The sequence below is a fragment of the Triturus cristatus genome, chromosome 8, assembly GCF_964204655.1.
Source record: "Triturus cristatus chromosome 8, aTriCri1.1, whole genome shotgun sequence".
NCBI lineage: Eukaryota > Metazoa > Chordata > Amphibia > Caudata > Salamandridae > Triturus > Triturus cristatus.
In genome coordinates, this window is record NC_140591.1 from 356149495 (window position 1) to 356176031 (window position 26537).

Genomic DNA, 26537 nt, shown 5'->3' on the forward strand with positions numbered 1-26537 from the left:
CATGCTGTCTATGGTGTGTTGTGGCATTTCTGCCTTCCTGTCCGGCGTTTCGGCCTGGTCGTCTGACTGGTGTTCCAGGGGGGCTGGGTTTCTCCTAGCTCTCCTGTGTTCTGGTTGATGGGCTGGTCCGTCCTCTGTGTCTTCCCCTTTTTCTCTTATGTTTGGTTCCATTCTCTTCATGGGTCGGTGTGTGTCTATTGTACGATCCTCCTTTGGGGCTTGTTCTGCATTTCCTGGCCTCTGCCCTCGGCTTGCGCCTGGGTTGTCCTAGGTGCGCTGCTCCATGGTGCTGTCTGTTGTTGGCTGTGCACACCTGTTTGTGCTGGCCCACCGCCGTGGCCCTTGTTGTGCTACCTTGTGCCCCTGCCTCTTGTCCTGCTGGGGCTTTGCGCACCTGTGCCTTTCTTCTTATGCCTGCGTTCCTTGGCTGTGGAGCCGTTCCTGCCTTGCCTGCTTCCTTGCGACTGATGCCTGTTGGGCTGTCCTCTGTCGCTGTGTGTTTTCCTACGGCAGACTCTGCCTCTGGTTTTGCCTCTCCCCCTGGAGTTGGGGTCGTTCTTTCCTCGGGGTGCTCCTATGCGTCTGTCTGTCCCTACGGGGGTTTGTGGCCATAGTACCTTGCATGAGCTTGGGGTCTCCTGGTTTCCCTTCGCCTTGCTGGGGCCTTGAGTTTCTTCCTACTGGGGAGGTTCTCTCGCAGGCCATCCTCCCCTTTGGGTATGGTTTGGGTATCTATTCTACGTTAAGGAATCTGCGGCTAGTAGTCTCGATCAGATGTACAAGTTACTTACCTTCGGTAACGATGTATTTGGTAGAGACGATTCTAGCCGCAGATTCCTTCACGGCCCGCCCTTTGTCCCCGTTCTGCGAGGACCTTTCCTGTGATTTTCTGGACTCGCCTCCCTCCAGGTGGCTGGTCTTCTGTGGGTGTCCGCTTCGCTCTGCTCGGACAGGATACTTGGTTCTGCTTGATTGTTACACCCCTTCCCTTATGATACATGGTCGGTTGGTTTATGTGTGCTTTTGCTTCCCTCCACCCTGCCTTTTCTCCGGTGTAGGAGCCTGCTTTTACTCTTCTATGTTCTCCTTGCTTGGGGTTCTGCTTCTTTTGCAGTCCTCTTGAGTTGTTGTTATTTATTATTTTTTTTTTTGCCTGTACCTCGGCCTTTTTGCTCCTTTCAAGGGATACGACCCACCTTGGTGGTGTCGCCTGGGGGTGGATTGCTGTTCCTCCTTTGTTCCTGGCTTGTTGCCCTTCACTGTTGTGGATGGTGGTTGCAGTCTTTCTCTAAGGCTCTCTCTCTTCTGCTGTGCCCTTTTTCACATGCTTCTGCCTCCTGGGAGGCTGTCGCCTTAGCTTGCAACGGTGTTCCTCAGAGCAGTGCTCTGCTCTTTTGCTGCTATGGCTTTCACCGCTATGGTCTTTTGTGCCTTGGTGCTTGGCACTTTTCCAACTGGTGGTGTTCCTTACCTTTCGTTTCTCTCTTCTGTTTCACTGGTTTTTCGCACACTGTTCCCATACTCTCCACAGTTTTGTTTGTGATAGCTCCGCGTTGTGGCGCGGAAAAGTTCTCTGAAGAAAACTGATGTCAGCTCGCCAGGGTGGGGCTTATGTGACCTCGCTGACGTCATGCCCGCAGACGACGTCGGGGCGGAGTAGCGTGGTCTCGGCGCGCAGAGATGCTGGGGCAAAGAAAGTTTTCCTGGTCCAGTCTCACACCTGGGGATAATTCTATGTTAAGGAATCTGCGGCAAGAATCGTCTCTACCAGATACATCGTTACCGAAGGCAAGTAACTTGTACGTCCGATTCGGACTGTCTGTCTTTGGGATCTAGATACCCCATTTTCTTCGGTCTTACAAAGTAGAGGGTGTGAAAGCCCCTTTTCTAGGTATTCACTGGATAAGTCTGCGATTACTGGACCATGACTTAAGTGGGTACTGTTTACTGCCACTGTTGCCCTTTGACCACTAACAGTATTTCATTCCATTCAGATAATCAAGGTCGTTATTCCCTTTCCGCAATTGACATTCCTATGGTGTCATAGCAAAGCCTAGTAGTCAAGGTTTACTAGTGCAGGTGGTAACAAATTGAAGCTTTGATGCAGCAGAACACAGAAAATGTCAGAGTAAAATAAATGTCCAGTCAGTGCCGTAACTTCTAACAGGGATTTATATAAGGTATTTTACAATGTCTCGCATATTGACTCCCCCCCCCCCCCAAAAAAAAGCTGACCTTTTTAAATTTGCTATGTCCTGTTTATAGCAATTCATGTTTTTTTTTTTTTTTTTATTGTAGTAAGCGCTCAAAAAAAGTTGCAAGTAAAGAAAACGAATCTACAGAGGAGATGGATGTGTCACAAAGTAGCCCCGCCGTCAGCGAAGACCTTTCCCAGGAAGAGGTACCAGTGGAAAAAGAAGTCATCAAACCAATAATTGTAAGTATTACGTTGTTCATGCTTGCAAAATTAAACTACACATAGATGAGGGCGAGGTATTTGACTTTTTGGCAGGCGTTCTTTGAGACCATCTGTGTGTAGGGAACACATGCAGCAAGAAGTGCAGGGCTGTCTAGAAGTGAACGTTAAACCGCTGGAAAATGTAATGCATCAAGATGTGTTGCACCCCTGCAAAGAAAGAGCCACCTGAGGGAATTTGAGCTCATTCCACTAGTGCAAAGTGTTCTACTTTGGCCTTAGCCAGCCAGGTGTGTCTGAGCTCTGTAAGGTGATGACGTGGGCTTCCCGTCAAACCTTCGCCAGGCATTATTGTTTGGAATTGCAGGTGAGATGGGATTGGTATTTTGCACGTTCTGTGCTGCAGGATTTCCTCATAATACTATCCTTGAGACCCTGTGCTTTTTGGGGTTACTGTCTTGTAATCTGTTCAAGAGGTGATGAATCTGCATGTTCAAGTATCCATTTATTTATTTATAAAGTTTTATATAGGGCGAACGTGGCCCATGAGGGTATCAGAGCGCTTTACAGTATAAGAACATAAGTGGTTGAGGTGGTATACACACATTCAAAAGGGTCAGTTTGTACATAAGAAATATAAAATATATGACTAACAAACATAGAGGACCGTGAAACTGCAGGACGTTGTACAATAGACAGTTAGTGAACATTAGGTGATTGTGCTAAAAAGCATACATATTATGACCTCAATCGATTCACAATGGATATAAAGTGTATAGATAAACCAAGGGGGACCCACAGCCGGCTAAGCTTTACACTAGATACAGGTATTGAGCAATGTCTTGCCCATTCCGCCTGAGATAGGCAATGGCAATCGGAGCATAAAGATGACTCGGTGACAACCTAGAATTGAAACTTAGAGCATGAATTTGTTCATTAGTAGTATTTTTACTTCTTTTATGAATGCGGTAAGGGAAGTGATTCCACGCACTACTGGAGGTAAGGAGTTCCAGATCTTTGGTGCAATCCCTGAGAAAGCACTACAACCAGTTCTCTTCTTATGGAAGGATTGAGGTTTCAGAAGGAAAGTGCTCGCACTTCGAAGTTGTCTACAGTCTCCAGACCTTTATAACTTTAGAGCCAAGTAACTGGGTGTATTGTTGTGAATTGCATTGTGTTTCATGCAGGCCACTTTAAGGTGTATTCTTGCCTCGTAAGGCAACCAGTTCAGGGCTTTCAAGGTTGGAGAGATGTGACTATTCCTTTTGGTTCCTGATACCAGTCTAGCCGCAGCATTCAGTGCAGTCTTCTGGCGAGGTGATTTTCAGATACAGCTGGGTGTCATCCGCGTACAGGTGATATAGAATGTTCGCTGATTTCAGTGCGTTCGCCAAAGGCTCCATTAGGAGGTTGAAAAGAATGGGTGTTAGGGCAGAGCCCTGAGGAACACCAAGGGTGACCATAGAGGGTTGCGAGAGTGAATTCTTCATCTTGATTCTTTGAGTTCTGTTATTCAAGAAGGAGGAGAACCATTGCAACACTGTGCCCGAGAGGCCCATCCTTCGTTCCAATAGGGACAGAAGGTTGTCATGCTTGACCGTATCAAAGACGGAGGACAGATCAAGAAGTATCAATAGGCATGATTCATTGCGGTCAAGCATTTTTAGTATGTCATCCATAATATGTGTGAGAGCAGATTCTGTGCTGTGTCCTTGGCGGAAGCCAGATTGGTGACCGTCTAAGAGGTTGTAATTCTCAATGTGGTTGCATAATTCAATTTGTACACATTTCTCCAATAGTTTCACCAAAGTAGGGATGTTGGTTATAGGACGGTAGTTGAAAAAAATCCATCAGAAAAAAATGTATTTACCATTGGAAATTATTTTTCCAGTGAATACTCCATCTATTTGAAGATTCCTCACTGGTCCCACTCATCTCCCAATTAGATTGTTGCAGTGCATTCTTGCAAATTGATGCGTTTCTCTTTCTGGATGTTGCCTCGAAGGCCATGGGAAAAATGGATGGGAACTAATGTCAGAGCACCGGGATTGGGCTCTTTATGGCTTCAGTGACATCACTGGTGTTGCTTCCAGCATTGACATGAAACCAGAACCCCCTACTGATGTGGAAAAGCTATTGAATGTTTCCAGATTTAGTCTGCACCTGGGATATTCAAGTGGTGATGAATCTGCAGGTAGAAAAAGTATCCACTAGAAAGTTTGTTACCGACAGTAAGTAACTTACTATTCTGATTTGAGAATCCAGTGCACTAACCTTCATTTTATCTGTGCCAGGAGCAAATCTATCCTCGTTACAACTTTTAGAAGAGGATCACTTGGCCTAGGGAGAGGCAGACCACTCTGTTATGTGTCAAAACATGAAGTAACAAGCATTAAAAATGCAATAGGTCTCGCCTTTAATTAAGTCAAAGCTTTTTGCTTTGCTATACAATACCATTAGCAAAGCAAATGGCATTAACTTAATAAAAGGCGAGACCTATTGCATTCTCAATGCTTGTTTGTTAAGCGACTTGGGGACTTTCCGATTAAAGTGCAGGATGAGTATCTTCGGATGGTGGTGAATGGGGGAGGAGGCACGAGAAAGAATAAGCACTTAGGGACCTATTTTAAACTCAAACTACTAGGCAACAAGAGAACCCCCGGGCAGCCGCACCTGGTAACATGCACAGTCTTTCAAAAAAATATTCTGGAGAGGACATGAGCTGGGTGCTGTGCAGACTACGACGACTTGGCACACCATTATTATTGGCAGACCAATAGCGAAAGAAATTCAGAGGAAGTACGTGTCTGGAATTCCATCACAACAGACAGGTGGGTAAGACAAATTATCCAGTATGGTTACTGCCTGGAACTTACAGCTCCCCCCCACATACCACCCAAACAGCGCTAAATGTCCGCAGACCATCTTTTGCTCCTCAAACATGAGAGTAGCAGCACATCTCAGAAGACGACAAATTCATGTCTTCCCATATCTAGACGACTGGCTAATAAAAGCAAAATCATTCGACCAATGTATTCTACACACTCACCAAACCATTCAAATGTTACACAACTTGGGGTTCACGATCAACTACCCCAAGTCGCATCTCCAGCCCTCAAGTATACACCAATATCTAGGAGCAACAATAAACACCTCCACAGCACTAGCATGTCCCAGTCCAGCCAGGATAGCCAGTATACAAACTCTTATCACAAAATTTCAAAACCAACACTCTCTTCCAGCCAGAGTGTTCATACAACTCATAGGTATGATGGCATCTTGCATCTTCATTGTGCCTTATGCAAGACTTCAAATGCGTCCCTTACAGGAATGTCTAGCGCGTCAGTGGAACCAGGCTTAAGGACAACTTACAGATCTGGTGTTGGTGGACAGCCGCACACCTCGCTCTCTACAGTGGTGGAACATAACAAACTTGTCCAAAGGGCGGCCGTTCCTCGAACCTCTTCCACAGCTAGTACTGACAACGGACGCATCACTCACAGGATGGGGAGCCCATCTCGGACACACAACTCAGGGCAAATGGACCACTCACAGAAAGTGCTCCATATCAATCACCTAGAACTACTAGCAGTATTCCTAGCACTGAAAGCCTTCCAACTACATGTACAGAACAAGGCTGTCCTCATACGGACGGACAACATGACAGCCATGTATTCCATACAAAAACAAGGAGCCACACATTCTCTGCACCTGTCCCAGCTCGCGCAGAACATTTTGAGGTGGGCAATTCCTCAGAACATATACCTACTTGCAGAACACCTTCCGGGAGTTCACAATCAGATTGCCGATCTGTTAAGTCGACAGACACAACAGATTCACGAATGGGAACTACATCCCCAAGTTCTACTACCCTTTTTCCAAAAATGGGGCCAACCAGATATAGATGTTTGCCACACACGAAAACACAAAATGCCCAACCTTCGCCGCCAGGTTTCGCACCCACAGTCAAATATGGATGAACTGGTCAGGCAGATTTGCGTACGCTTTTCCGCCTCTCCCACTCATTACACTAGTGGTACGCAAGCTCAGGCAACAATCTCTCAAACTGATCCTAGTAGCTCCCACATGGGCATGCTAACCATGGTTCACAACACTACTGGAACTCTCACTAGTTCCACACCAAAAACTACGTCTCTCCCCGTCCTTAATGACCCAGAACCATGGAGAGATCAGACATCCAGATCCAGGTCAACTGAATCTGGCTCCTGAAGTCCTAGAGTTCGGTTACCTTAACCTTCCACCAGACTGCATGAACATTATCAAAGAAGCCAGAAGACCTACAACGCGAGCTTGCTATGCTGCAAAATGGAAAAGATTTGCCATTTACTGCACTAACAATAATATACACCCACTGGATGCCTCCATCCAGAACATCATTTGCTACTTACTACATTTACAAAGATGTAATTTAGCATACTCATCCATACGTCTGCATCTAGCAGCACTCGCAGCTTACTTACAAAATCGACAACACTTGTCACTTTTTAGAGTCCCTGCGATCAAAGCCTTCATGGAAGGACTTAAAAGAATTATTCCTCCCAGATTACCACCCTCTCCGGTGTGGAATCTAAACATTGTTCTTACTAGGCTCATGGGACCCCCATTTGAACCTCTACATAAATGCGAACTACAATTCCTCACATGGAAAGTAGCTTTCCTTATTGCAATCACATCTCTTAGAAGAGTAAGTGAAATCCAGGCTTTAACCATACAAGAACCATTCTTACAACTACATCGTAACAAAGTGGTTCTTAGAACAAATCCAAAAATCCTTCCAAAAGTAATATCTCCTTTTCATCTTAACCAGTCAGTGCAGTTACTAGTGTTCTTTCCAAACCCAGATTCTGTGGCGGAGAGAGCTCTTCACCCCTTAGATGTTAAAAGAACCCTTCTTTATTACATTGACAGAACTAAATCTTTCCACAAAACAAAACAATTGTTTGTAGCTTTCTCTCCACCACATAAGGGTAACCCCATCTCCAAATCCGGGATTGCTAGATGGATAGTTAAATGTATCCAAATATGCTACCAAAAAGCTAAATGCACATAACCAGATCCCTCTAGAGCGCATTCCACACGCAAACTAGGGGCTTCCATGGCATTCTTTGGGAACATTAGAGGACATTTGTAAGGCAGCCACATGGTCTACAACACACACCTTCACTAAACACTATTGTGTTGATGTACAAGCAAAACAACAAGCTTCTGTGGGCCAAGCTGTCCTTAAAACTTTATTTCAAACCACTGCAACCGATACAGGTGACCACCGCTAGGGGAGATACTGCTGTATAGTATATGCTAGTGTGTGATCTGCAGCTCATATGCCTCGAACGGAATATGCTACTTACCAGTATGCATCTGTTCTTGGCATGTAGAGCTGCAGATCCACACACGCCCACCCACCTCCCCGGGACCTGTATCTGTTTCAGTTCTATCTTACTTAGATATACACACATGGACATCTCTTTTTCTTCTACTAACTCCATCATTTCCCAACATGGCGAAAAACAATCTAACGATGGAGTTGATGCCCATGCGCACTATCAACCAAGGGAGGAGTCACCTATCTTGTGACTACAAAGACTTCTTCCAAGACAACAACAAGGTGCAAGCATCCGAGCCCAACACCAGATGGCGATCTACTATGCAAGTGTGTGGATCTGCAGCTCTACATGCCAAGAACAGACGCATACTGGTAAGTAGCATATTCCTTATTTATTTTTTCTCCAAACGCCCTTGCGCTCAAGAATGCACTCGATAATGCTCTCGCCCTTCGGATATTGTTAGCCTTGCTGCAGCACGCTGTCTCTCTGTCCAAACTTTGTAACCATGCTTGACGCGTTTCAAGGCATTCGCCTCTTAATCATGAGCTTCACACAAAGGCACGGAAAGCTCACCTGTTTGTTCACTTCATTTTTATTGTTGAATGTGACAGCCCTCAGTGGGCGTGGCTTGCAGTAAACGCCACATAGCATGATGGTAATTGCAGTTCCACAGGTAAGTATTAGTGTCACTCCTTTAGTAGGCTCCGTGCCCCTGAGTAAAAATAAAAAGCTGTGTAAGATCCTTTAGTAGGTAGGGATATCTTGAGAGTGCATGCTTCATTTTGCAAGAGAACATTGTGCCTTACGGAAAGGGATTTTTTCCTTCCATGGCCTTTCAAGAACATTGAGAAATGGTGCACCTTTTGTTTCCGCGGCTCGGGCAGCCGCATATCTTTTTTTTTTCTCCAAATGCCGTTGCGCTCAAGAATGCACTCGACAATGCTCTCGCCCTTCGGGTATTGTTAGCCTTGCTGCAGCACGCTGTCTCTCTGTCCAAACTTTGCAATCATGCTCGACACGTTTCAAGGCACTAAGCAAACGCTCACTATGGGTAAATAGAAATAAATAATTCCGGAAACATCGTAAGCCTTTGGTGTGGTTTATGTGATAGCAGCCCTGAAGAAAAGGAATCATCCTTGAAACGCGTCGGCAATTTCAATTCAAAGCGGAGCAATGACACAAGCTGCAACGTAATGCTGAACGGCCAGAGCGATGTAGAGTGCCTGCTTAATGCTTTTGGGCGCTTTTGTGGTTAAAATACTTTCACGGCCGCCCTGCCGTACTTTCACGTCCGCCCTGCCGTGAAGCGGAGCACCATCTTGAAATTGAAGAGGCTGAGGTGTTGCACGAATCGACGCTGTGTCAGCACATCGTTCTTTATGCAAAAAGTGGCTTGTGCAAAGCTCTGTAACCTACTAAGGTATTGCCAATGCTTTTACTAATGAACACACATTGACCTTACCAAAGGAAATACTTACGCTCTTACAATGGACTCAATTGTTTTGTTTTTGTGTTTGGAAAGACAGTTGGGTTGAGAGAGTACATTATTTGTTCTCAACTGCAAATGTAATTCCTGCTAGCTTTTGTATTTCTCGAATTTGCCTGAAACTTTTATATTGAGCAAAAATATTTTTAGTCTACACTTGGGTAGCTTGTCGTCATAGTAAATATTTAGGTTTAAAGGTGCAGCTCATGTGTTGGGATGTAATGGAAGAGGGCCTGGGAGAGAGGAGGAGTATTTTTTAAAAGATGCCTTTAGAGGGTCATCTAATGTGTTGGGGGACTGCATGCACAAAAAAATGTATTTTGCTGGGTGGTAGATGATATTGTGGCAGACGAGTGGGATAGTTGATCAGTGTGGGCAAATCTTTTGGATATTTAGTATAATAACAGTCTGGTATCAGTTGAGATCAAAGTGATAAGGATGAGAATTTCAGGTTGGAGCCCCTTTTTTATGTATACCTTCCAAGGTATTGGCGGTTGAAAGGGGCACTGTGTCTCTCACAAGGAAAAATATTAAGTCAGAGCCATTGCTTGTTTATTCAGATTCTTTATATGTGTAGTTTCCTCAAGCATTAAACTTTACTTGGAGGAAACCTCAGCAATACCTCACACTGATTGTAGTTGGCACCAGCCACAGATTAAGGTATTACCTAAGAAGGGGCATTTCTGTTTCATAAAGATTTATGTGGCTTTGACACAGCCCTTTTTTTTCTTCATTCATTGGATATGAAGATTCAAAATTAATTGTTTAATTTTTTTTCTCGTTCTTTATGGTCTCGATTTTTGTCAAGATTGATAGTAGTACAAAGTCTGAGCGGGTCTGAACTGAAGACTATGGGATTTAAGCCATGCCTGAATTGTGAGTGAGAGATGTTAGTGCCCGTTCCTTATTTGGCTTGCATGATGTGCGTTTGTTGCATTCTGTGCCAGATGTATATTGATGTACCAAAAGCCATTGAACAGAGTTAGATGAAATGTATTCTGGCCCAACACTATCAGAAAAAAGGCTCTATTTCAAGTTCCACCTTGAGTGCCAGATCGTGCTAATTTACAATAACAAAAGGGAAAGTTAATTAGCATGTTCACATAAAAAAAAATCAGTGTCTAATGTTGAACATCAACACCTTTTACACCATTCTTTGGCACTAATGGAGGACATTAATTCATCTTCAGACCTGACCCCGAGAAACTACAACCAAAGGTAAGTTCTTAAACATTGGAACTTTTATAGATTCTCTTGCTATTCTAATAAGTTCCCCCACATCGAAATGGGAATCAATTCGAACAGGTGTCTTTAAAACATAGCTCCTTCCTGCAGAGAATCTTTCTTCAGACATCTATTCTTCTTTGACTTCGATAGCAACTTTGGCCTAGTTTATAACGTCTGTGTCTGATGGATACATCTTCCTGCATATTCCTCACCTTACCGTATTTTCTAGGTGCTAGACTGTATCTGGACATTTTTTTCCCTAGCATCAGCATATCAATGCTGCTAAGTAGTACCACACAACTCCAGTCATGCCTCCATTCTTCCCGGATGTGACAACATCGAACTATTTTGCACCACCTGGCATTCTGGCATAGGTTCTTGTTTTTCCCTGCTTCATTGACACAGGTCTAGAGCATTTCTTGGATTTACTGACAAAATTCCTCGGCAAATTCAACAGCAAGGAGGTCAAATGTCACCTCTTAATTTATCGATGTTCAAAAGATGTATGTTGCATCCACACAACATATGTGCATATAATTTGTTACCAAAGATGGTGTAAAGTTTTCTGCTCTCTCTGCCGACACTTCCCAGATTGAGGTATTCTGACATGCTGTGTTTGACATTTTCAGAGTTGCCCTTCAACTCAACCAGTATTTGCCCCAATTTAAGGGCTTGGCGATTCTGGCAGCTCTGAATGCAACATTACCAGACTCTGTCTCCTCAGGATTTGTCCTTGGTGGCACTTATGAGAAACTTCTTCCTGCCAAGGTTCCAGCTCTTACTTTTGATGCTTCTTGCGCTACCGTCTTCAGCATTGCCTTCTAAGTCCGTTTTTACACTACTTCCACCTTTCGAATCCTCGGATAGGATCCAGGTGGCATAGAAAAAATCTCGGTCGTGGTTTGATGGCAACGTCCTGGAATAGCTTTCTAGGGCCAGCCCGGAGATTGGCCCAAATGGATGAACTTTTCAGACCAGATTCCAGTGCCTTAGGCATGCTCAATAGAGATCACGAGTGGTTGGAGGAAGATGATTCGAAGGTTGACAACCTCATTCTAATACAGATTTTGGTCTTTTTGTAGAGCTACAAAATTAAAGTAGCCTTTCAATAATCCCCATAAGGGGGAAATTCCTGTGCCCTTGAACCCACCTTCAGATGAGGTTTGCTAATTTGCCTCTGGTATGGAAAGCAGTAGGTGGCTGCCCTTATGTAAATCTGAAAAAAGGTCCAGTATCTTGACTGAAATCCTACACTCATCTTGGGTTGTTCTGGTACCACTGCTGCTGTTCATTAAACTACTGGCGCCAGATTTGGCTGAGTGGGAGAAACCTTTCTTGGCCCTGACAGTCCACAGACAAATGGCCCAGCACCATATGCCTTTGTTGTCAAGCCCAAAATGTTTGTCAAAGCCTCTTTCACCTTAGTTTGTGGCACAAGCTTTCTCTGCCACATTGAATCCTAACTCCTTCCCAACCATTCCTGCAGATCATGGATCCAAAAAGCTTGACTTCACCTGCAGATATGTCTTTGTGTTAGCCCAGGCACACAGCCAATGTCATATCTTCTTAGCTGGTACAACCACACCTTGCAGGAATTACCTAGAAGCCCTTCTCCTGATGTTCAGCATTGAATTTGTTGCCTCAATCCCTGGCCACTGCTTTTACTTTACCCCGCATGCCATTCTGTGCTGCAAGCCTCTTGTTTAGACGACGTGGCCTTTAGGGCGAGCGGCTCTTTTGGAAGAAGACAGATTCTTCTGTGGAGCACTTTTAAGTGTAGATGTGCACACTCACTGAGCCTGCCCGCCAGCGAACCAGATCACTAGCAGTACTGTCTATTCCAGTGCTTCTTCAGGGATAAACTTAAAAGATGTCAACTTCATCAGCAGCTCCAGTACCCCAACGTCTGCATATACCATCTCAAAACCACGTTGACTCTCCATCCTGCCACCACCAGCTTCCACTAGGGTGCAGTATTTCTCTGCAGTCTCCACTCACTAGAGGACCACTTCATCCTAAAATGGCGGACATGATCTTCTCCAAACGGGTATGTCCATTTGTGGATCTCTTCACCATGGCCCTGAACAAGAGGTGGTAATGGGATCTGTTATATGCATTCTCACCATTTCCACTTCTTTAAAAAAAAACATGCAGACAAATGTATTACGTCTGACCAACTGCATAACACAGAAGTCCGTGTGCTTTGCTGGAGTCAAGAAAGGTAAAGCAGTCACCAAATGTGCAATATCTGATAGAGACTTCTAGCTCCAGATTCCTTAGCTTAGAATTTCTCTAGGATTCAGACTCGTTCCGAAAGATTTTTCAGGAGCCGTACCCTTGCGTGCCGGTAGGTGGCGTTGATAAGCTCCACATCCGTCGTCGTCTACGGCAGAAATTACGTTGCAGTACCAATATAGGCTCCACCCAGGTCTGTTTTCTTTGCTGCACCAGCCAGCGCTGACCCAGAGCAGAGCTATGCCTCTGTCACTTTTTGACAAGCCTTTTTCAACATTTTGTCGACATCTTCTGGTGTGTCAAGGATGTCGTTGGGCAAGTCTGGTTTTACGCACTGCAACCCCTGTCACCGGCCGATGTCAGCGACTGACCTGCACCTGGTGTGCCTTTGATGTTAGGAGTGTGACCACAACTCCAAGGCGTGAGCTCATTGCCGGCAGCTTTGAGGGAGCGGTCCCTGATGCTGTCAAAGGCCCGGCATGCAACTCCGCAGTGGTCGAAATCCCAGTCGAGGAGAAGGTCCCAGGATTGTTTGCGGAGCCTGAAGTCATCTTCCCACCGCTCGAAGTAATCAGGACCTTCAGGTAGGAAGCACAGGAAAAAGAGTAAGACGTCAAAGAGTTGTTTGACTTCTCTTCATCCATCCGCTGAGGAGCTGAGGGAGCCTCTGTGCTCTTCTTCATTGTCCAGATCCTGTGCCTGGGCCAACTCTGCGCCTACGTGAATTTCCGAAAGCTGGAGCAACCCCTGCCCAGTTAAGAGATTTATGTGAGGCTATGCATGTCATTTTTGGGCCGTCTGACCCCCACGACGCATCTACGGACTCTGTAGTGTTGGAGGAGGCTCCTTCTGGTTCCTCACCGGGGGCTCCAGTGGGGCTCCACGGATCCATTCCTTGATTTGGAACGATGCTGGTTAAGCCATCACTGCCTTCCCTGGTGCCGGTCCCAACGACCTCATTGTCATCCCTGGCTCAGCCACGGTTGATTACAATGGGAACCCTGCTTCCCAGATCGGAGCATAAGCCTTATTTTCATAGGCTAGGCCTCAGAGGACTGGGAGTGGTCGCTGGCCCCTTTAGAATACAAGCCCTTTGATGCACTGATTGTGTACTGGTTTGAGGACCTGAGTGAGGCCAACTGCCTGCATAGTTATCCAGATGCCGGCCTGGGAGGAGAGAGCATCCTACGCAACGGTGGTGCATAGGGCGGCTGAGGTCCTTGACCTTCTGTTGCCCTTTGTGGCAGTCAAGACTAATCTCTTGACAGAGGTGCTGCAATCGGTAGTCTCCATGTCGGAACCCTTACTCTCATTCAATGACACCCTCACTGATGTCCTTTTAGGTACCTGGTCCAAACCCAACACAGGGGCTCCTGTGAATAGGGCAATTGCCCGCCACCATCGCCACGCACCTGGAGATCCAAACTTCCTCACCCAACACCCTGCCCCTGAGAGCTTGGTGGTCCAAGTTTTCACATCCCAAAGCACTTTCCCTATTGCTCCCCCAGATAGGGAATCCAAAAGGCTGGACTAATTTGTGAACATGTTTTCTTCTGCCAGCTTGGCTTTGTGGTCCGTGAACACTGCATAGCTTTTGCATACGATTGCGCAAGTGCTGCCACATGTCCAGGAGGAGTCCCGAGCTTTACTCTCAAGCTGTTACTGATGGGAGAGACACAGCAAAGTTCACGATTCACCGCAGACTTGGCACTACCGACTCTCTGGGCAGATAGGTTTCAACAACAGTGGCCTTTAGGCACCTCGCCTGGTTGAGAACAGCTGACTATTTGGGGGGGATGTCAGGGGCATGGACATGCCCTTCGATGGCACCCGTCTCTTTGGAGACGAGGCAGATTCTGCGCTCGAGAGCTTTAAGGTTCTTAGGGCTCTCTGTGGCCCCACGTCCACCACAATCTACCTTTCGTGGCTACGGAAGGGACTTCCAGCTGCTCCAACTCCAGCCCAGCCACTGTGTCGCGCAGGCTCAACAGCCTCTGCATGGCCGAGGGCACGAGACCCACAATTAGGTGGCCAGTGATCCACCCCACCCCCTACTGTATCTGCCTCCAAATCCTTCTACTTTGCCCCTTTACCACCAGGTGCCAGAAGTAGGCTGTGGTGGTTATTTCTGCTATTTTCTGGTTCCCAAAAAAGACAAGGGCCTTCGTCCTATCCCCAATCTTTGAACTCTCAATCTCTTCCTAAACAAGCATTGGCATAGCCAATAGGTCTTGCCTTTGGGACCTTATAAGTGTTTAGCCATGCAACAGTTGATTTGGTTGCACTAAGGATATTGTGCTGCATAACTAAATAATTAGAAGGTCCCAAAAGCGAGACCTATTGGCTATGCCAATGCTTGGTGTGGTTGTGTGTGTGGTACATGGCAGTCAGATTCTTAGGGTACCGAGACAGGTAGTCAGCAGAAGGTGTTAACTTTTATACGCAAGGCGTTTAGTGAAGAGCAACATTGTCTGCCTTTTCCAGACTATGATGGGGATGGGGCAAAAAGAGTTCTGGTGGAATGCATTCAACATGAGGCACAGCCTAAAAAGGATTGTCTTAATGTTCAGAGCTTTTTGAATTTAGTGACAAAGTAGTATAATGGTTTGAGAAATAACAAGACATTTCGCTGTCATCACTGCAGACCCCTGAATTCTTTTTTGAGTGATTTAATGAAAAACAATTAGTTTAAAAGCATATAAAAAGGAAGAAAAATAAAATTACCCTCGTGATAGAAGGAGCTAAACTACTGGAAACAGTCCACAAGTAAAAATACAATGTTTTTTCTTCCAAACTCAGAATGTTACTCAAAGACCTCTGTTGTAGTAAAAGTGTAACACTATCCAATACGGGTCCCAGACCACAGACCTTCCTTCATGAACTCCCAACACAAGACATTGTGAGCCCATCAGAAGAACCTTTGTCATGATACCCTATTTTAACATCCATGACACAAGACGCATTATTACTAGCAACAGATGCTTTAATTTCACACCTGCAGCTGCCAGCAAGTTAGAATGTGACACTTCTCAGTAAAACATATCCCCTCTAGAGACCCGCCGAAGTCTTCATTCATTAGCACGGGACCCCTGGAACACCTAATTGTGCAGTACGCAATGGCATACCAAATGTATGAGGACTAAACTACAAATCAGAAAACACAAATTATCAAAGCAAGATCAAGGGGTGTCTCAGAAACAACTTGTGGCTAAGTGGGAGCTGCTTAGGCCTCAAAGGGGCCCAAGTCACTGGTCATGTACAGCTTCAGCTTAACCCTAGCCTGTGATGGCCTTAGGAGCTTGGACATACTGCAGTTCCCATTCTAGGATAGTGGAACACAGACACCTGATTTGACACGACTTTTCTTGCTACATTTCAATGGTCATATAAAACACAAAACTGCAACTCACGATATTTATAAAGGTTCTCCTATACTGCAAGAAAAAGCAAGATAGACAGTAAAAAAGAACTTTCCTTCTATCAAAACTAGCCTACTGCAATATAGTCAATGCCGGAGCTCACACAAAATTAGACTCAAACTCTAGAGAATCCAAAAGCGGGACGATCAGATTTGTCTCAATTGGATGACATCTGCTGACATCACACATTTCTAAAGAGCACCACTGGCTCCCTAGTAGAGCAAAAAATTAAAGTAAAAAAATATATCTGCACTTCACTGCAACCATACTATCTCATTAGGAAGCTAAAATCTCATCACAATCTTCATGCTTCAAAATTAAGAAAGATGGAGAGAAAACTATTTGAGTGCAAAGATCCAACTGCTGGCCTATTCAAGGAAGCCTTGCTTTAGCGGTCTAGAAATTCTATTTGCCTACACCAGTCCAGGGTTGACAGGGGACAGAGACACGAAACTTGGAGGATTAATATGTTACCGAAACTTTAAGTCCCAACCACCCCTCAAGAAGGTAGTAGAGCCTCACAAACTTACAATCTCAGTGCTGCCAAGTGCCCTGTGTGTGCTGCACACAAAAACATAAATGGCACAAGCCCACCCACCATGGCAATGATGCTCAACACTCATTTTAGCAAAGCTGGCGGTTCAACTTCACTACAGCAGAAATGCCAATGTTAAACATTAGGCAAAAGTGTATATAAAAAGATAGCAGCACAGCACAATTTTATCTAGCAGGTTTTACCTGCCATACAGTGGAAATTTAAAAAAATGTGCAAGTTAGCTATAAATCTCACACAGTTTAAAACAATTGCCTTAGGCTCTTCACTCCGTGTCAAGGTGCAGTGACAATAATGTGCTGAAAACATCCCTTCAAACTGCTGAAAATTAATAGGAAACAACTGGGAATCTGGGCCAATCTAGTCCTGTTCTTCCCGAACAACGCCCAGAAGTACATGCCCGCTGCTTGGTCTCCAGCCTTGCCTTGGTGTTTGTCTCTGCATCTGCCTCACCGGTTATGAACCTGACTTTACTCCAGCCATCCCCGCTGGAAGGCGGTGCTGCTTTCTTCACACCCATGCTGTTACAAACTTAGGTGACAGCGATGAGAACAACAAAAGATGCCGTTTGACCGCAGAAACACCCTGGACACAAATGAAACACAGCAATCGTGGCTGAGGCCTATTTTTGGCAAGTGTTTCACCGTAAAAATATGTGGACCCTCAGAGTGAGAAATGAAACATAAACGGGAAAGAGATAGAAAACACATAACAATTACAAAAAAAAAAAATACACACAAATACCAGACTGGTGCCACTTTAAAACTAAAGCACATGGTAAAATCGAATTGCAAACTATTTGTCAATAGGCAAACGTACGTCAAGTTGCATCGAAAAACGTTCGTTCATAATCTCGGTGGTTGGCTTCGGAGCTAGCCTGCTGCAAGAACCAAGCACTCCCAAACAAGTCCAACCACGGAGCCGTAAACGAACGATTCAGAGTCCCACGTGAAACCAACACTCAGCAGAAGGACGACGCATCGTTTCCAGCCACGTGAGATACCTTTCACAAGCGTGGCACTCCACGGTCACCCTACATTTGGCACGTTAATTGCTGTATTCTGAGTCTTGACAGTTGGTATTCATTTATTATTTCCGGATTTTCAAAAAAGCACAAGCCGCATGACATCGAGCGCAGGTCAGATAAGCAGAAGTCAAAGTCTGGGAAGCCAAGATACTGTGGTACTAGTTTCAATAAAAGACTCTTTACGGTTAGCCAAGATGAAAATGTCTGTGTTTTTTCTTCAAACTGAACAAGCATTGGCTCACGGAGAACATCAAAGCGGCCGTGAAAGTGATCGCGATCAAGCGCGGCACGCACCCGCGCACATGCACTGTGGCTCTAGGCCGGCCATGGTAGCATTTTTTTAAGCCCTCACAAAATGTCTCGCCAGTCCAGCGCATGCGCTGGGTCAGACGAGACCTAAAAAGGAGAAATTCAAAATGCTCACGTAGGCTCGGGTCTTGTCTGCCCTGTACCCAAGAAATCTAATGGTAGCATTGGACTTTCAGGATGATTATATTTATATTCCTGTCCTGCCTGCCCACCAGCGCGATCTGTGGTTTACGGTGGGCCACGAGCACTTTCAGTTCACAGTGCTTCCTTTTGACCTTACCAGTGCCCCTCAGGTGTTCACCAAGATTATGATGGTGATTGTGGCTCATGTACCAAGGTCAGGGGTTTCAGTCTTCTCCTACCTCAACGACTGGCTACTGAAGGCGGGGTCGCCCCAGGCTGTCATCTCCCACCTCCAGACAATGGTGGACCTTCTGCACTCGCTGAGGTTCACTATCAACAATCCAAAGTCACACCTGACACCGGTCTCAGACGCTCCCTTTCACCAGAGCTGTTCTAGACACAGTGCAGTTGCAGGCTTATCCTCCAGAGCGGCAAGTCCAGGATATTCAGGCTATGATATTAATGTTTAAGTCTATCTTGGGTTTCCTTGAGACCAAATCTGAGGCTGCTGGGCCGCATGGCCTCCTGAGGTCTCTGGTCTCCAGCGGAATCCGGACTTCACATCAAATTGTTGGAACTCCGGGCAAGTGAACTGGCATTGAAAGTCTTTCTACCCTCTATCAAGGAAGGCTAGTACAAGTGTTCACAGACAACACCATGGTCATGTGATTGTGGACCCTTTGTCAAGAGGCCTTGCATCTCTGGGCATGGCTGAAACGCCAGGGCATATCTCTGGTGGTGCAACATCTGTTCACCATCGCTGAGAGCAATCAATGTCAGCAGTTCTGCATGCTTGAGTTTCCAAGGCGCCACTCGCTCAGCGATGCTTTTCGTCTCGAGTGGCGCTCAAGCTTCCTGTCAGTTTTCAAGAAGATCAAGAATGACTTCGCCCAAGAGATCCTTGTGGCTCTGGACTGGGTACAGAGAGTCTGGTATCTCGACCTTCTGAGCATGGCCATCGTTCCTCCAACCAGGCAGCCCCTTTGTGAGGATCTTCTGTCGCAGCAGCCAGGGAGGGTTCCCAATCCGAACCTGTCCACTCTCCACCTTCTTATGTGGAGATTGAGTGGCTGCAGTTGACAGCTTTTGACCTTTCTCCTAAAGTCTAAAATGTCATCTTGGCAGCAGCAAGGCATCTCTTCAACAAGATGTTTGCCTGCCGTTGGCAAATATTTGTGGCATGGTGTGCAGACAAATCTGTTGATCCCCTTTCTGCCCCTCTTTCTGAGGTTCCGCTTTTCATTCTTTCTGTTGCCCAGCAGGGCTCTGCTCTGGGTCTTAAAGGTTACCTCTCGGCCATTTCTGCTTTCATCGATTGCCTGATCAACCCTTTTTAAGTCCCCTATTTTCTATAGATTCCTCAAGGGTCTCACTCATCTCTTCCCTCCTTCACCATTCATTATGCTTCAGTGGGACCTTAACTTGGGTTTAACTTTTTTGATGTGCGCTCCTTTTGATCCTTTGCACATTTGTTCCCTCAGGCTTTTCAAGTTGAAGACCGCCTTCCTTGTGGCAATTACATCTGCCTGCAGGGAAAGTGAGCTGCAGGCCTTAATATCTAATCCTCCTTACCTCTTAGTCTATCCTGACAAAGTGGTGCTTCGCACAAGGGCCCCCTTTCTACCAAAACTGGTCACCCCCATTTCAAGTAGGCCAATCTATCTCATTGCCTACCATTTTATGCTCCTCCACATCCCTCTAAGGAAGAGGAGCGACTCCACTGTCTTAACCCAAAAAAAGCTTTATCGTTCTACCCTGACCGCATATGAAAGTTCCGGGTGGACGACCAACTCTAGTGTATATTGGTGCAAAGAAAGGTTGGGCGGTGCAGAAGTGGACCTTCTCCAGACGCGTCATGCTGTGTATCAAAATCTGTTGCGCACTGGACAAGAAGCAACCTCGTGAAGGTTTGCGGGCTCATTTCAACAGAGCTAAAGCGGCAACCACTGCATTAGCGCACGGAGTTCCGGTCCTGGACTTCTGCCAGGCAGCAGCGTAGGCTTCCCTGCACACATTCACCAAACATTACTGCCTGGACAGTCTAGGCTGAAGGGATGGGCCTTTTACCCACTCGGTCCTGCATTACTTTCTCTTTTGAAATTGGTTCACAGAGCCACTTCGGGAGATGGTATTGCTTGGATAACAACTATAAGGTAAGGATTCAGCAGCTAGAAGTTTCCATCAGATGAACAGTTGACTTATCTTCAGTAATGCCTTATCTGGGAGAGACAATATCTAGCTGCAGATTCCTTACTGACCCTCCCCTCATGTCCTCTCCGCTCTGCGAACGGATTCCTAGGGATAGGGATGACCCCTTTCAGGGCCTTAGTTTGGACACACCAGTGAACGCCAGTGCGCTGGAGTGTCTCAAACATAGGCACTGCGCCCATCATTTCCGATGTGAAGCCCAATGACACCACCTACCAGTGCACAGGGACACTGTTCAAAAACTTCTGGATCCAGTGTGACACCTGGGGACATATTCAAAGGATTTAGCAGCTATTTAGTCTCTGCAAGATAAGGTGTTACCAGAGGTAAGTAACTTGTTCTTCTGTTTCACGGCTCAGGCATGCAGCGATGGATACTTTGCTTGGCAATTGTGGCTTAACTTCCTTGGTTAACTGTACTACTTAATCCCACCTCCCAGAGGACATTACTTACAGACTCTTGCATACAGTGAGGAACCTACAGAAAGATGTATCAGTTGGAAGAAAAAGTTACCTTTGGTAGCAAGATTTCTGGTCGATTTTCCTGCAGATTCCTTACCGCACTACTTCCTCCCTGAAGACCTAGCGCAGGGAGAATATGTTAAGTGATCAAATACTCGGTTTAATCAGTGAAATTCATAGATCTTTTCCCACCCAACACCATCCTCTCTGTGTGCATCTAATTGAAATATTATAGTACTCTGACAGCTTTGCGGCTTTATAGTAAAGTTTTCACTTGGCTGCAGGCTTGTTGGTGACGTTTACTATGATTCTCAATTGGTCATTTAGAGTTTGGCAGAATGGGAGTTCCCACCGAAAAACCTGGCCACCTAATTTAGAGGTTGCAAAAGGTGGCGCACAGTCAGTCAAAATCCTTGATCTGTCTTCCTGTCCACAGCTGGGCTGCGTGATCATAGGTATGGTATTCCTACCCTGTTTAGATACGGGGTGACCTTCTCAAAACATCTCTGTTCAGTATTGCATTTGGAGGCAAGACGTGGGGCAATCAATCAATCAATAGCCTGCAAACACAGTGGCGAACCGCCTTGATTGTTTGGAACTATGCTTGTTTTGCACATCAAACCGAAATGCTGAGCAGAACGAAAATAACAATGCGATGGTGCTTAATTTCTAAAGTAGGCTTAGAGATCCTCTGCCATGGAAGCATAGCCATGGCTTCAGCTGGCGTGTTAAATGGTAGCGGCAGTTTCAGTCGATTTGCCCGGCGGTAATCGCCTCTCATACCACTCGATGATTTACCAATAAAAGAGGCAGGCGCCGGAGACTGGAAGGCAGGAAACAAAGTTTTATTCCGTCGGAGCAGAACACATCAGATCAGACAGCAAGGTATCGTCACGAGGTGCTCTAACTGCATCTCTGAGACCTGGTCTCTTATACACTGGTTTATTGCTTTATTACACATAGTACATTCTTGAGATTCCCTTGATGCCTGAAAGAACATCCCCTGAAGCCCCGGCTCAGATCCGATCCCACACATAGATACAGTAGAAGTTCCCACCCTACCCGCAGTGGGAGATGGCTATCGCGCAGCAGGGAATTCCGCTAATTCCCGGGGGTGTGTGCGACTGGCCGGGTCTCAGGGGCTTTGATCTACTGTAATCCCTTTGAAGTGGGGTGTTTCCCTTACAGTAGGGGCAGTAAACTGCATCCGCAGGGCTAGGTGATGGCCTGGGACCAGTTCAGACAATGGGGCGCAGAGGAAGGGGGTTATCAAAGGAGAGGCATGACCATGTATGGGTTGTCGGTTGGAAGTGGTTCCGTAGCAGGGTCGCGCAGAAGGAGAGGGTTTATGGCCTGTATGAGAGAGCGGGGGTGGCCGGCGCGCGGGGGGGATGTTTGCAGCGCCAGGGGAAAGCGCTGGCGGTCGAGAGTGAGCGGGGAGAGAGTGGGGTGCCTAAAATGGCGGCTGTGCATTCGCTGCGCGTGGTGCTGGGGAGGGGCAAGATGGCGCAGATAATGTTCAGTTTGCGAGCTAAATTTCCACAGGCGGGCTGCTTGATGGGTTTCTATTGATCCATTTTGCCTCTTCCATTTCTAATGCTCCATGTACAGGAAAGAATGCAGTTGCTTCAGAGTGCCGTGGAATCTCTGGGGCTTCACGTGATCTAAGTTGGTGGTCCAGTTTGCAAGAACCTCCTCATTACAATGGCTGATGTTCTCAATGTGGATAGGTACTAATAAATGAACCTTCAAACTTTTTCCAACCCTTGAAGATATCCCACCCCCTCTTCATTTAGCACTGACGGCTTTCATTCCATTAGTGTCGGAGCTACAAATATAAATACTAATGAACAATGCATGGGTAAGAGGTGATGTCACTTTGAGGGCTTTGTCTGTAAAATACAGTACTGTGGGTTGGGCATTTTTAGATTGATTGTTTTTCATTTGTAATGTAGACTACTGTACCATATTAAACTTTAAATAATTGACGTATTTCTGATTTCTCTGATCTGATAGAGACTTCTAACTACAAAGTCCTTGCCTTAGTTGGTATATTCCCCAGGTGTCAGAAAATCTTGAGCAGTACGCCTGCACATAAGTAGATGGCTTAGAATGGTTTGGCGGCAGCTGCGCTGGATATGAAGTGCATAGTGCCTGCCGCTCGAGCTTACTGTGGCGTGTGCGGTGCCTATATAGATGCCACCCCTGCGCACTAACTTCAGTTTCTTTCTTTCCATGCCATCAATGCAAATCTGGAAGAGCTACCCTGTTCAAATTTTGACCACCTTTTGAAATATATTTTTTTCTTTTTTTTATAGCAATTCTGCTTCCAGAGTGCTAGGTATGTCCCCTAAAGAGCCAGTGGGTTTTAAACCCTGTGGAGCATGTTACAGGCAAATGTCTGTGACAGACCCCCACCTGGTTTGCCTTTGGTGCCTGAAGTTGGATCAGGACTCCAGGAACTGTCCCGACTGCCGCACCATGAATCCCAGAGTGATTCAGAATCGGGAGATGAAGCTCCTGGCGGCCCGACATCGGAAGACTCTGCTCCATGTCCCGGTCATGTTGAATGTTCCGGACCCGCTCTCAGAGTCCACGTCAGTGTCGTTGCTTTTGAAGTCCTCATCGGGTAAGTCCCACAAGAATAAGAAGTTTAACCCCTTGTGTGCCCATGACGAGCTGGACTCGTCATGGGCCGCGGTTGCGCTGTGCCCATGACGAGTCCAGCTCATCATGAACCCCGCCCGCTAATGCAACGGCCGGCACAGGGCGGGGAAAGGGCGTGGCACACAAGGGGTTAAGCGTTCTATGACTTCGACTGCGCTGGTCCAGGTCATTGGATGAGATGTGGGACAATGAGACAAGTCTATGCCCCGCTCCCTCACTCCACCCGCAGAGCCTGTGCCTGGGTCTTGTCCGCATCTCCCGGAGTTTCTTGGAGCTGGAGCGACCCCTGCCTACTCATTAAATTTTATGAGGCTATGCACCTCTTTTTGGGCATCTGGAGCACCTTCAGTCCCCATGGTTCTGGGAGGTACACCGACTTAATTTCCGTCAACAGGTTCACCCTTGGCACCAGCCTCTGGATCCAGACTGACCCTGGTTGTGAAGCCACTACCTTCCCAAGAGTTTGGTTCCGTGGCGCCGTTCCTGGTGCCACCAATGGCTCTCAGCAGCACCAAGCTCGTAGTCGTTCCTGACATGGAACCATACTGGTGATGTCAACACCGGCGACAACCAGACCGCACAGATTGTCCAAGTCTGAGACAGTGCCTCCCTTCATTGACATGCCCTGTAGGGATTTTGGCTGGGTTGTTCTGAGGGACCCCCTATGCCTACCTTGACCCCCAGTAGACCCTTTTGCCAGTCAGAGGACTACAACTGGTATGAGGAGCTGACAGATGCAAGTGGTCTGGACTCCTCGCCAAACGCTGGCTTGGTTTCTCCTTCTGGTGTGGCTATGGAGGAAGGGGCCTTTTTCGCTATAGTGGTAAGGAGGGAGGCTGAAGTCCTCAACCTCCAGCTACCATCTGTGGAAGTCAAGACCAATGTCTTGACGGTGGTGCTTCACCCAGGGGTGTCCCACTCTGAACCACTACTGCCCTTTAATGAATCCCTCTCTGATGTCCTGCTCTGAGCATGAGCCACGTCCTGCACAGGCACTCCTTTGCACAGGACAATTACATGTCGCCACTGCCCGCTCCTGAGGACCCAGCTTTCCTCATCCAGCACCCCACTACTGAGAGCCTGTTGTGTAGGAATGAGTGAATCCTGGTGCCTTCCCTACCAATCCACCGGGCAGGGAAAAAAAGAGGCTGAATAGCTTCGGGAGAAGGATTTTTTGTTCTACAAGCCTAGCACTGCGGTTGCGTGCCTCTTGGCCGATATAGCCACAGTCTGGGATTCTGGTGTGCAAGTGTGGTCTATGGTCTTAGGGAAGGCCCAAGCCATCCTGAATCAGGCTATTGCCATTGACATAGACACAGCAAACTTCGCCATTCCAAAGCTGGCCGGACACGACAGACTCATTGAGTAAGACATTGCTTCTTCGGTGGCACTCTGCAGCCTCACCTGGCTGATGCCATCTGGCTTTTTGGGGGATGTTCAGGCATCCCTTTTGGACATGCCCTTATCGAAAAAGCCAACTTGAGCGCTTGAAAAAGACTAGGGTCATCGCCCGGTCACTAGGGCTTGCCATGGGCCCATGCCAGCCTTACTCTTCTTTTTGCTGCTCCCACGGCTACAGTAGGGGTACCAGCTGCGTCCTTACCAACAGAGCCACCGCAGCCAACAGGCTTGCTACTGTTTGGGATCCAAGGCACCAGAGATCCTCCTGGGCAAACAGGCTTCCTTATCTTTTCGTGGTCGCGGACGCAGCTCCCACAAGTCCCGTGGAAACCAAGGCACCAGAGATCTGCCCAGTTCGTCCCCCTCAAAGCCCCCGTTCCAGCAGCCGCAACCACAAAACCCCTTTAGTATGCACTTGCAGCAACACAGGCACCCTGTTGGAGGAAGATTAGGCCCCACCTGCCCCAATGGCAAGCCATTACTTTGGACAAGTAGGTGCTCCAAATTGTCTTGTGTTGCTCTGCCCTTCCACTCCAAGATACCCCACCACTCATGCTACCGTCTTTACATCAGCTGACAGAAAACCACCTCGCCTTGTTGCGCCAGAAAGTGCAGGCTCTTTAGGCCAAAGGAGTCATGAAGAGGTTGCAGTATCCAAAGTAGTTTGTCTCTGGTCCAGGCCAGCACTCTCCCCGGCAGCTCCGCCTCACTGCCGCAGCCCGAGTCCTCAGCTAAGCAGGGTTCACGCCTGGAGCCCGCCAGTCTCTGGTGCCCGTAACCTGACTCACTCGTAATTTTCAATGCTCTATTTTGACTCAATCGTAATTTTCGTTTGCTGCATATTGGTTGTACTGTGCTTCATTGTGTTCTGTTGTTTGTTTTTTCTTCTCTCCTGATTATTTACTTCCTCGTTTCCTCTGCCCGGTTTTCACGCCGCTGCTGCCCCTGCAGCCCCTCCCACCCCATTCTCGTCACTGCCCCCGCTCCCCACCTTGGATCCCGCCCCCCTACCCTACTTGCCGAACACTACCCATGGTCAGTTCTCGTGCAGACCCTGCCGCAGATCCATCACCATCGACTGGGCCCCCGCAACCGCCGAAGGAACACCTGATACTCACACCCCCGAAACCCTGACTTGCATCCTGCTCAACGTGCGCTCCCTGCAGTGACACGCCGTTGAGATCTGGGACCTGCTCGACACCCTCTCGCCCGACGTCGCCATCTTCATGGAATCCTGGACCAACCCCACCTCCTGTGCCGACATCGCCACCGCCATCCCTGTCGGCTACACGATCCAGAGAAAAGGCCGTCCGCACCGCTCAGGAGGAGGACTCGCCATTGCACACTAGACCCCCCTCCGACTCTCCACATCCAGCACGGGTAAATCCCCTCTCCAACACAGAACACCTCCACTTCCAGATCCAGACAGGCCCCAGGACCACGCTTCGCGGCACCCTCATCTACAGACAGCCAGGACCTTGCACCCACTACGCCACTACCATCGCCGAGCTCACCGCACCCCAGGCCATCACCTCCACGGACTACATGCTACTCGGGGACCTGAACTTCCACCTCGACAACATAGAGTTGAAGCAGCTCGTCAAGACATCCACCCACAGAGCGGGTCACACCCACGACCCCATCTTTGCAGGAGGAACAA

The 26537-nt window shown here is 47.2% G+C and overlaps 1 protein-coding gene across 2 annotated transcripts in view; it reads left to right on the top strand.

Annotated features, from left to right (window-relative positions):
- The window catches only part of PDS5B (PDS5 cohesin associated factor B), an 802561-nt gene that overhangs the window by 753382 nt on the left and 22642 nt on the right, over positions 1-26537 (top strand). For both annotated transcript variants that reach the window (XM_085621687.1, XM_085621686.1), the window contains exon 34: positions 2299-2437. In XM_085621687.1, coding sequence (XP_085477813.1) covers positions 2299-2437 — 139 coding nt within the window. The remainder of the gene's footprint in view (positions 1-2298; positions 2438-26537) is intronic.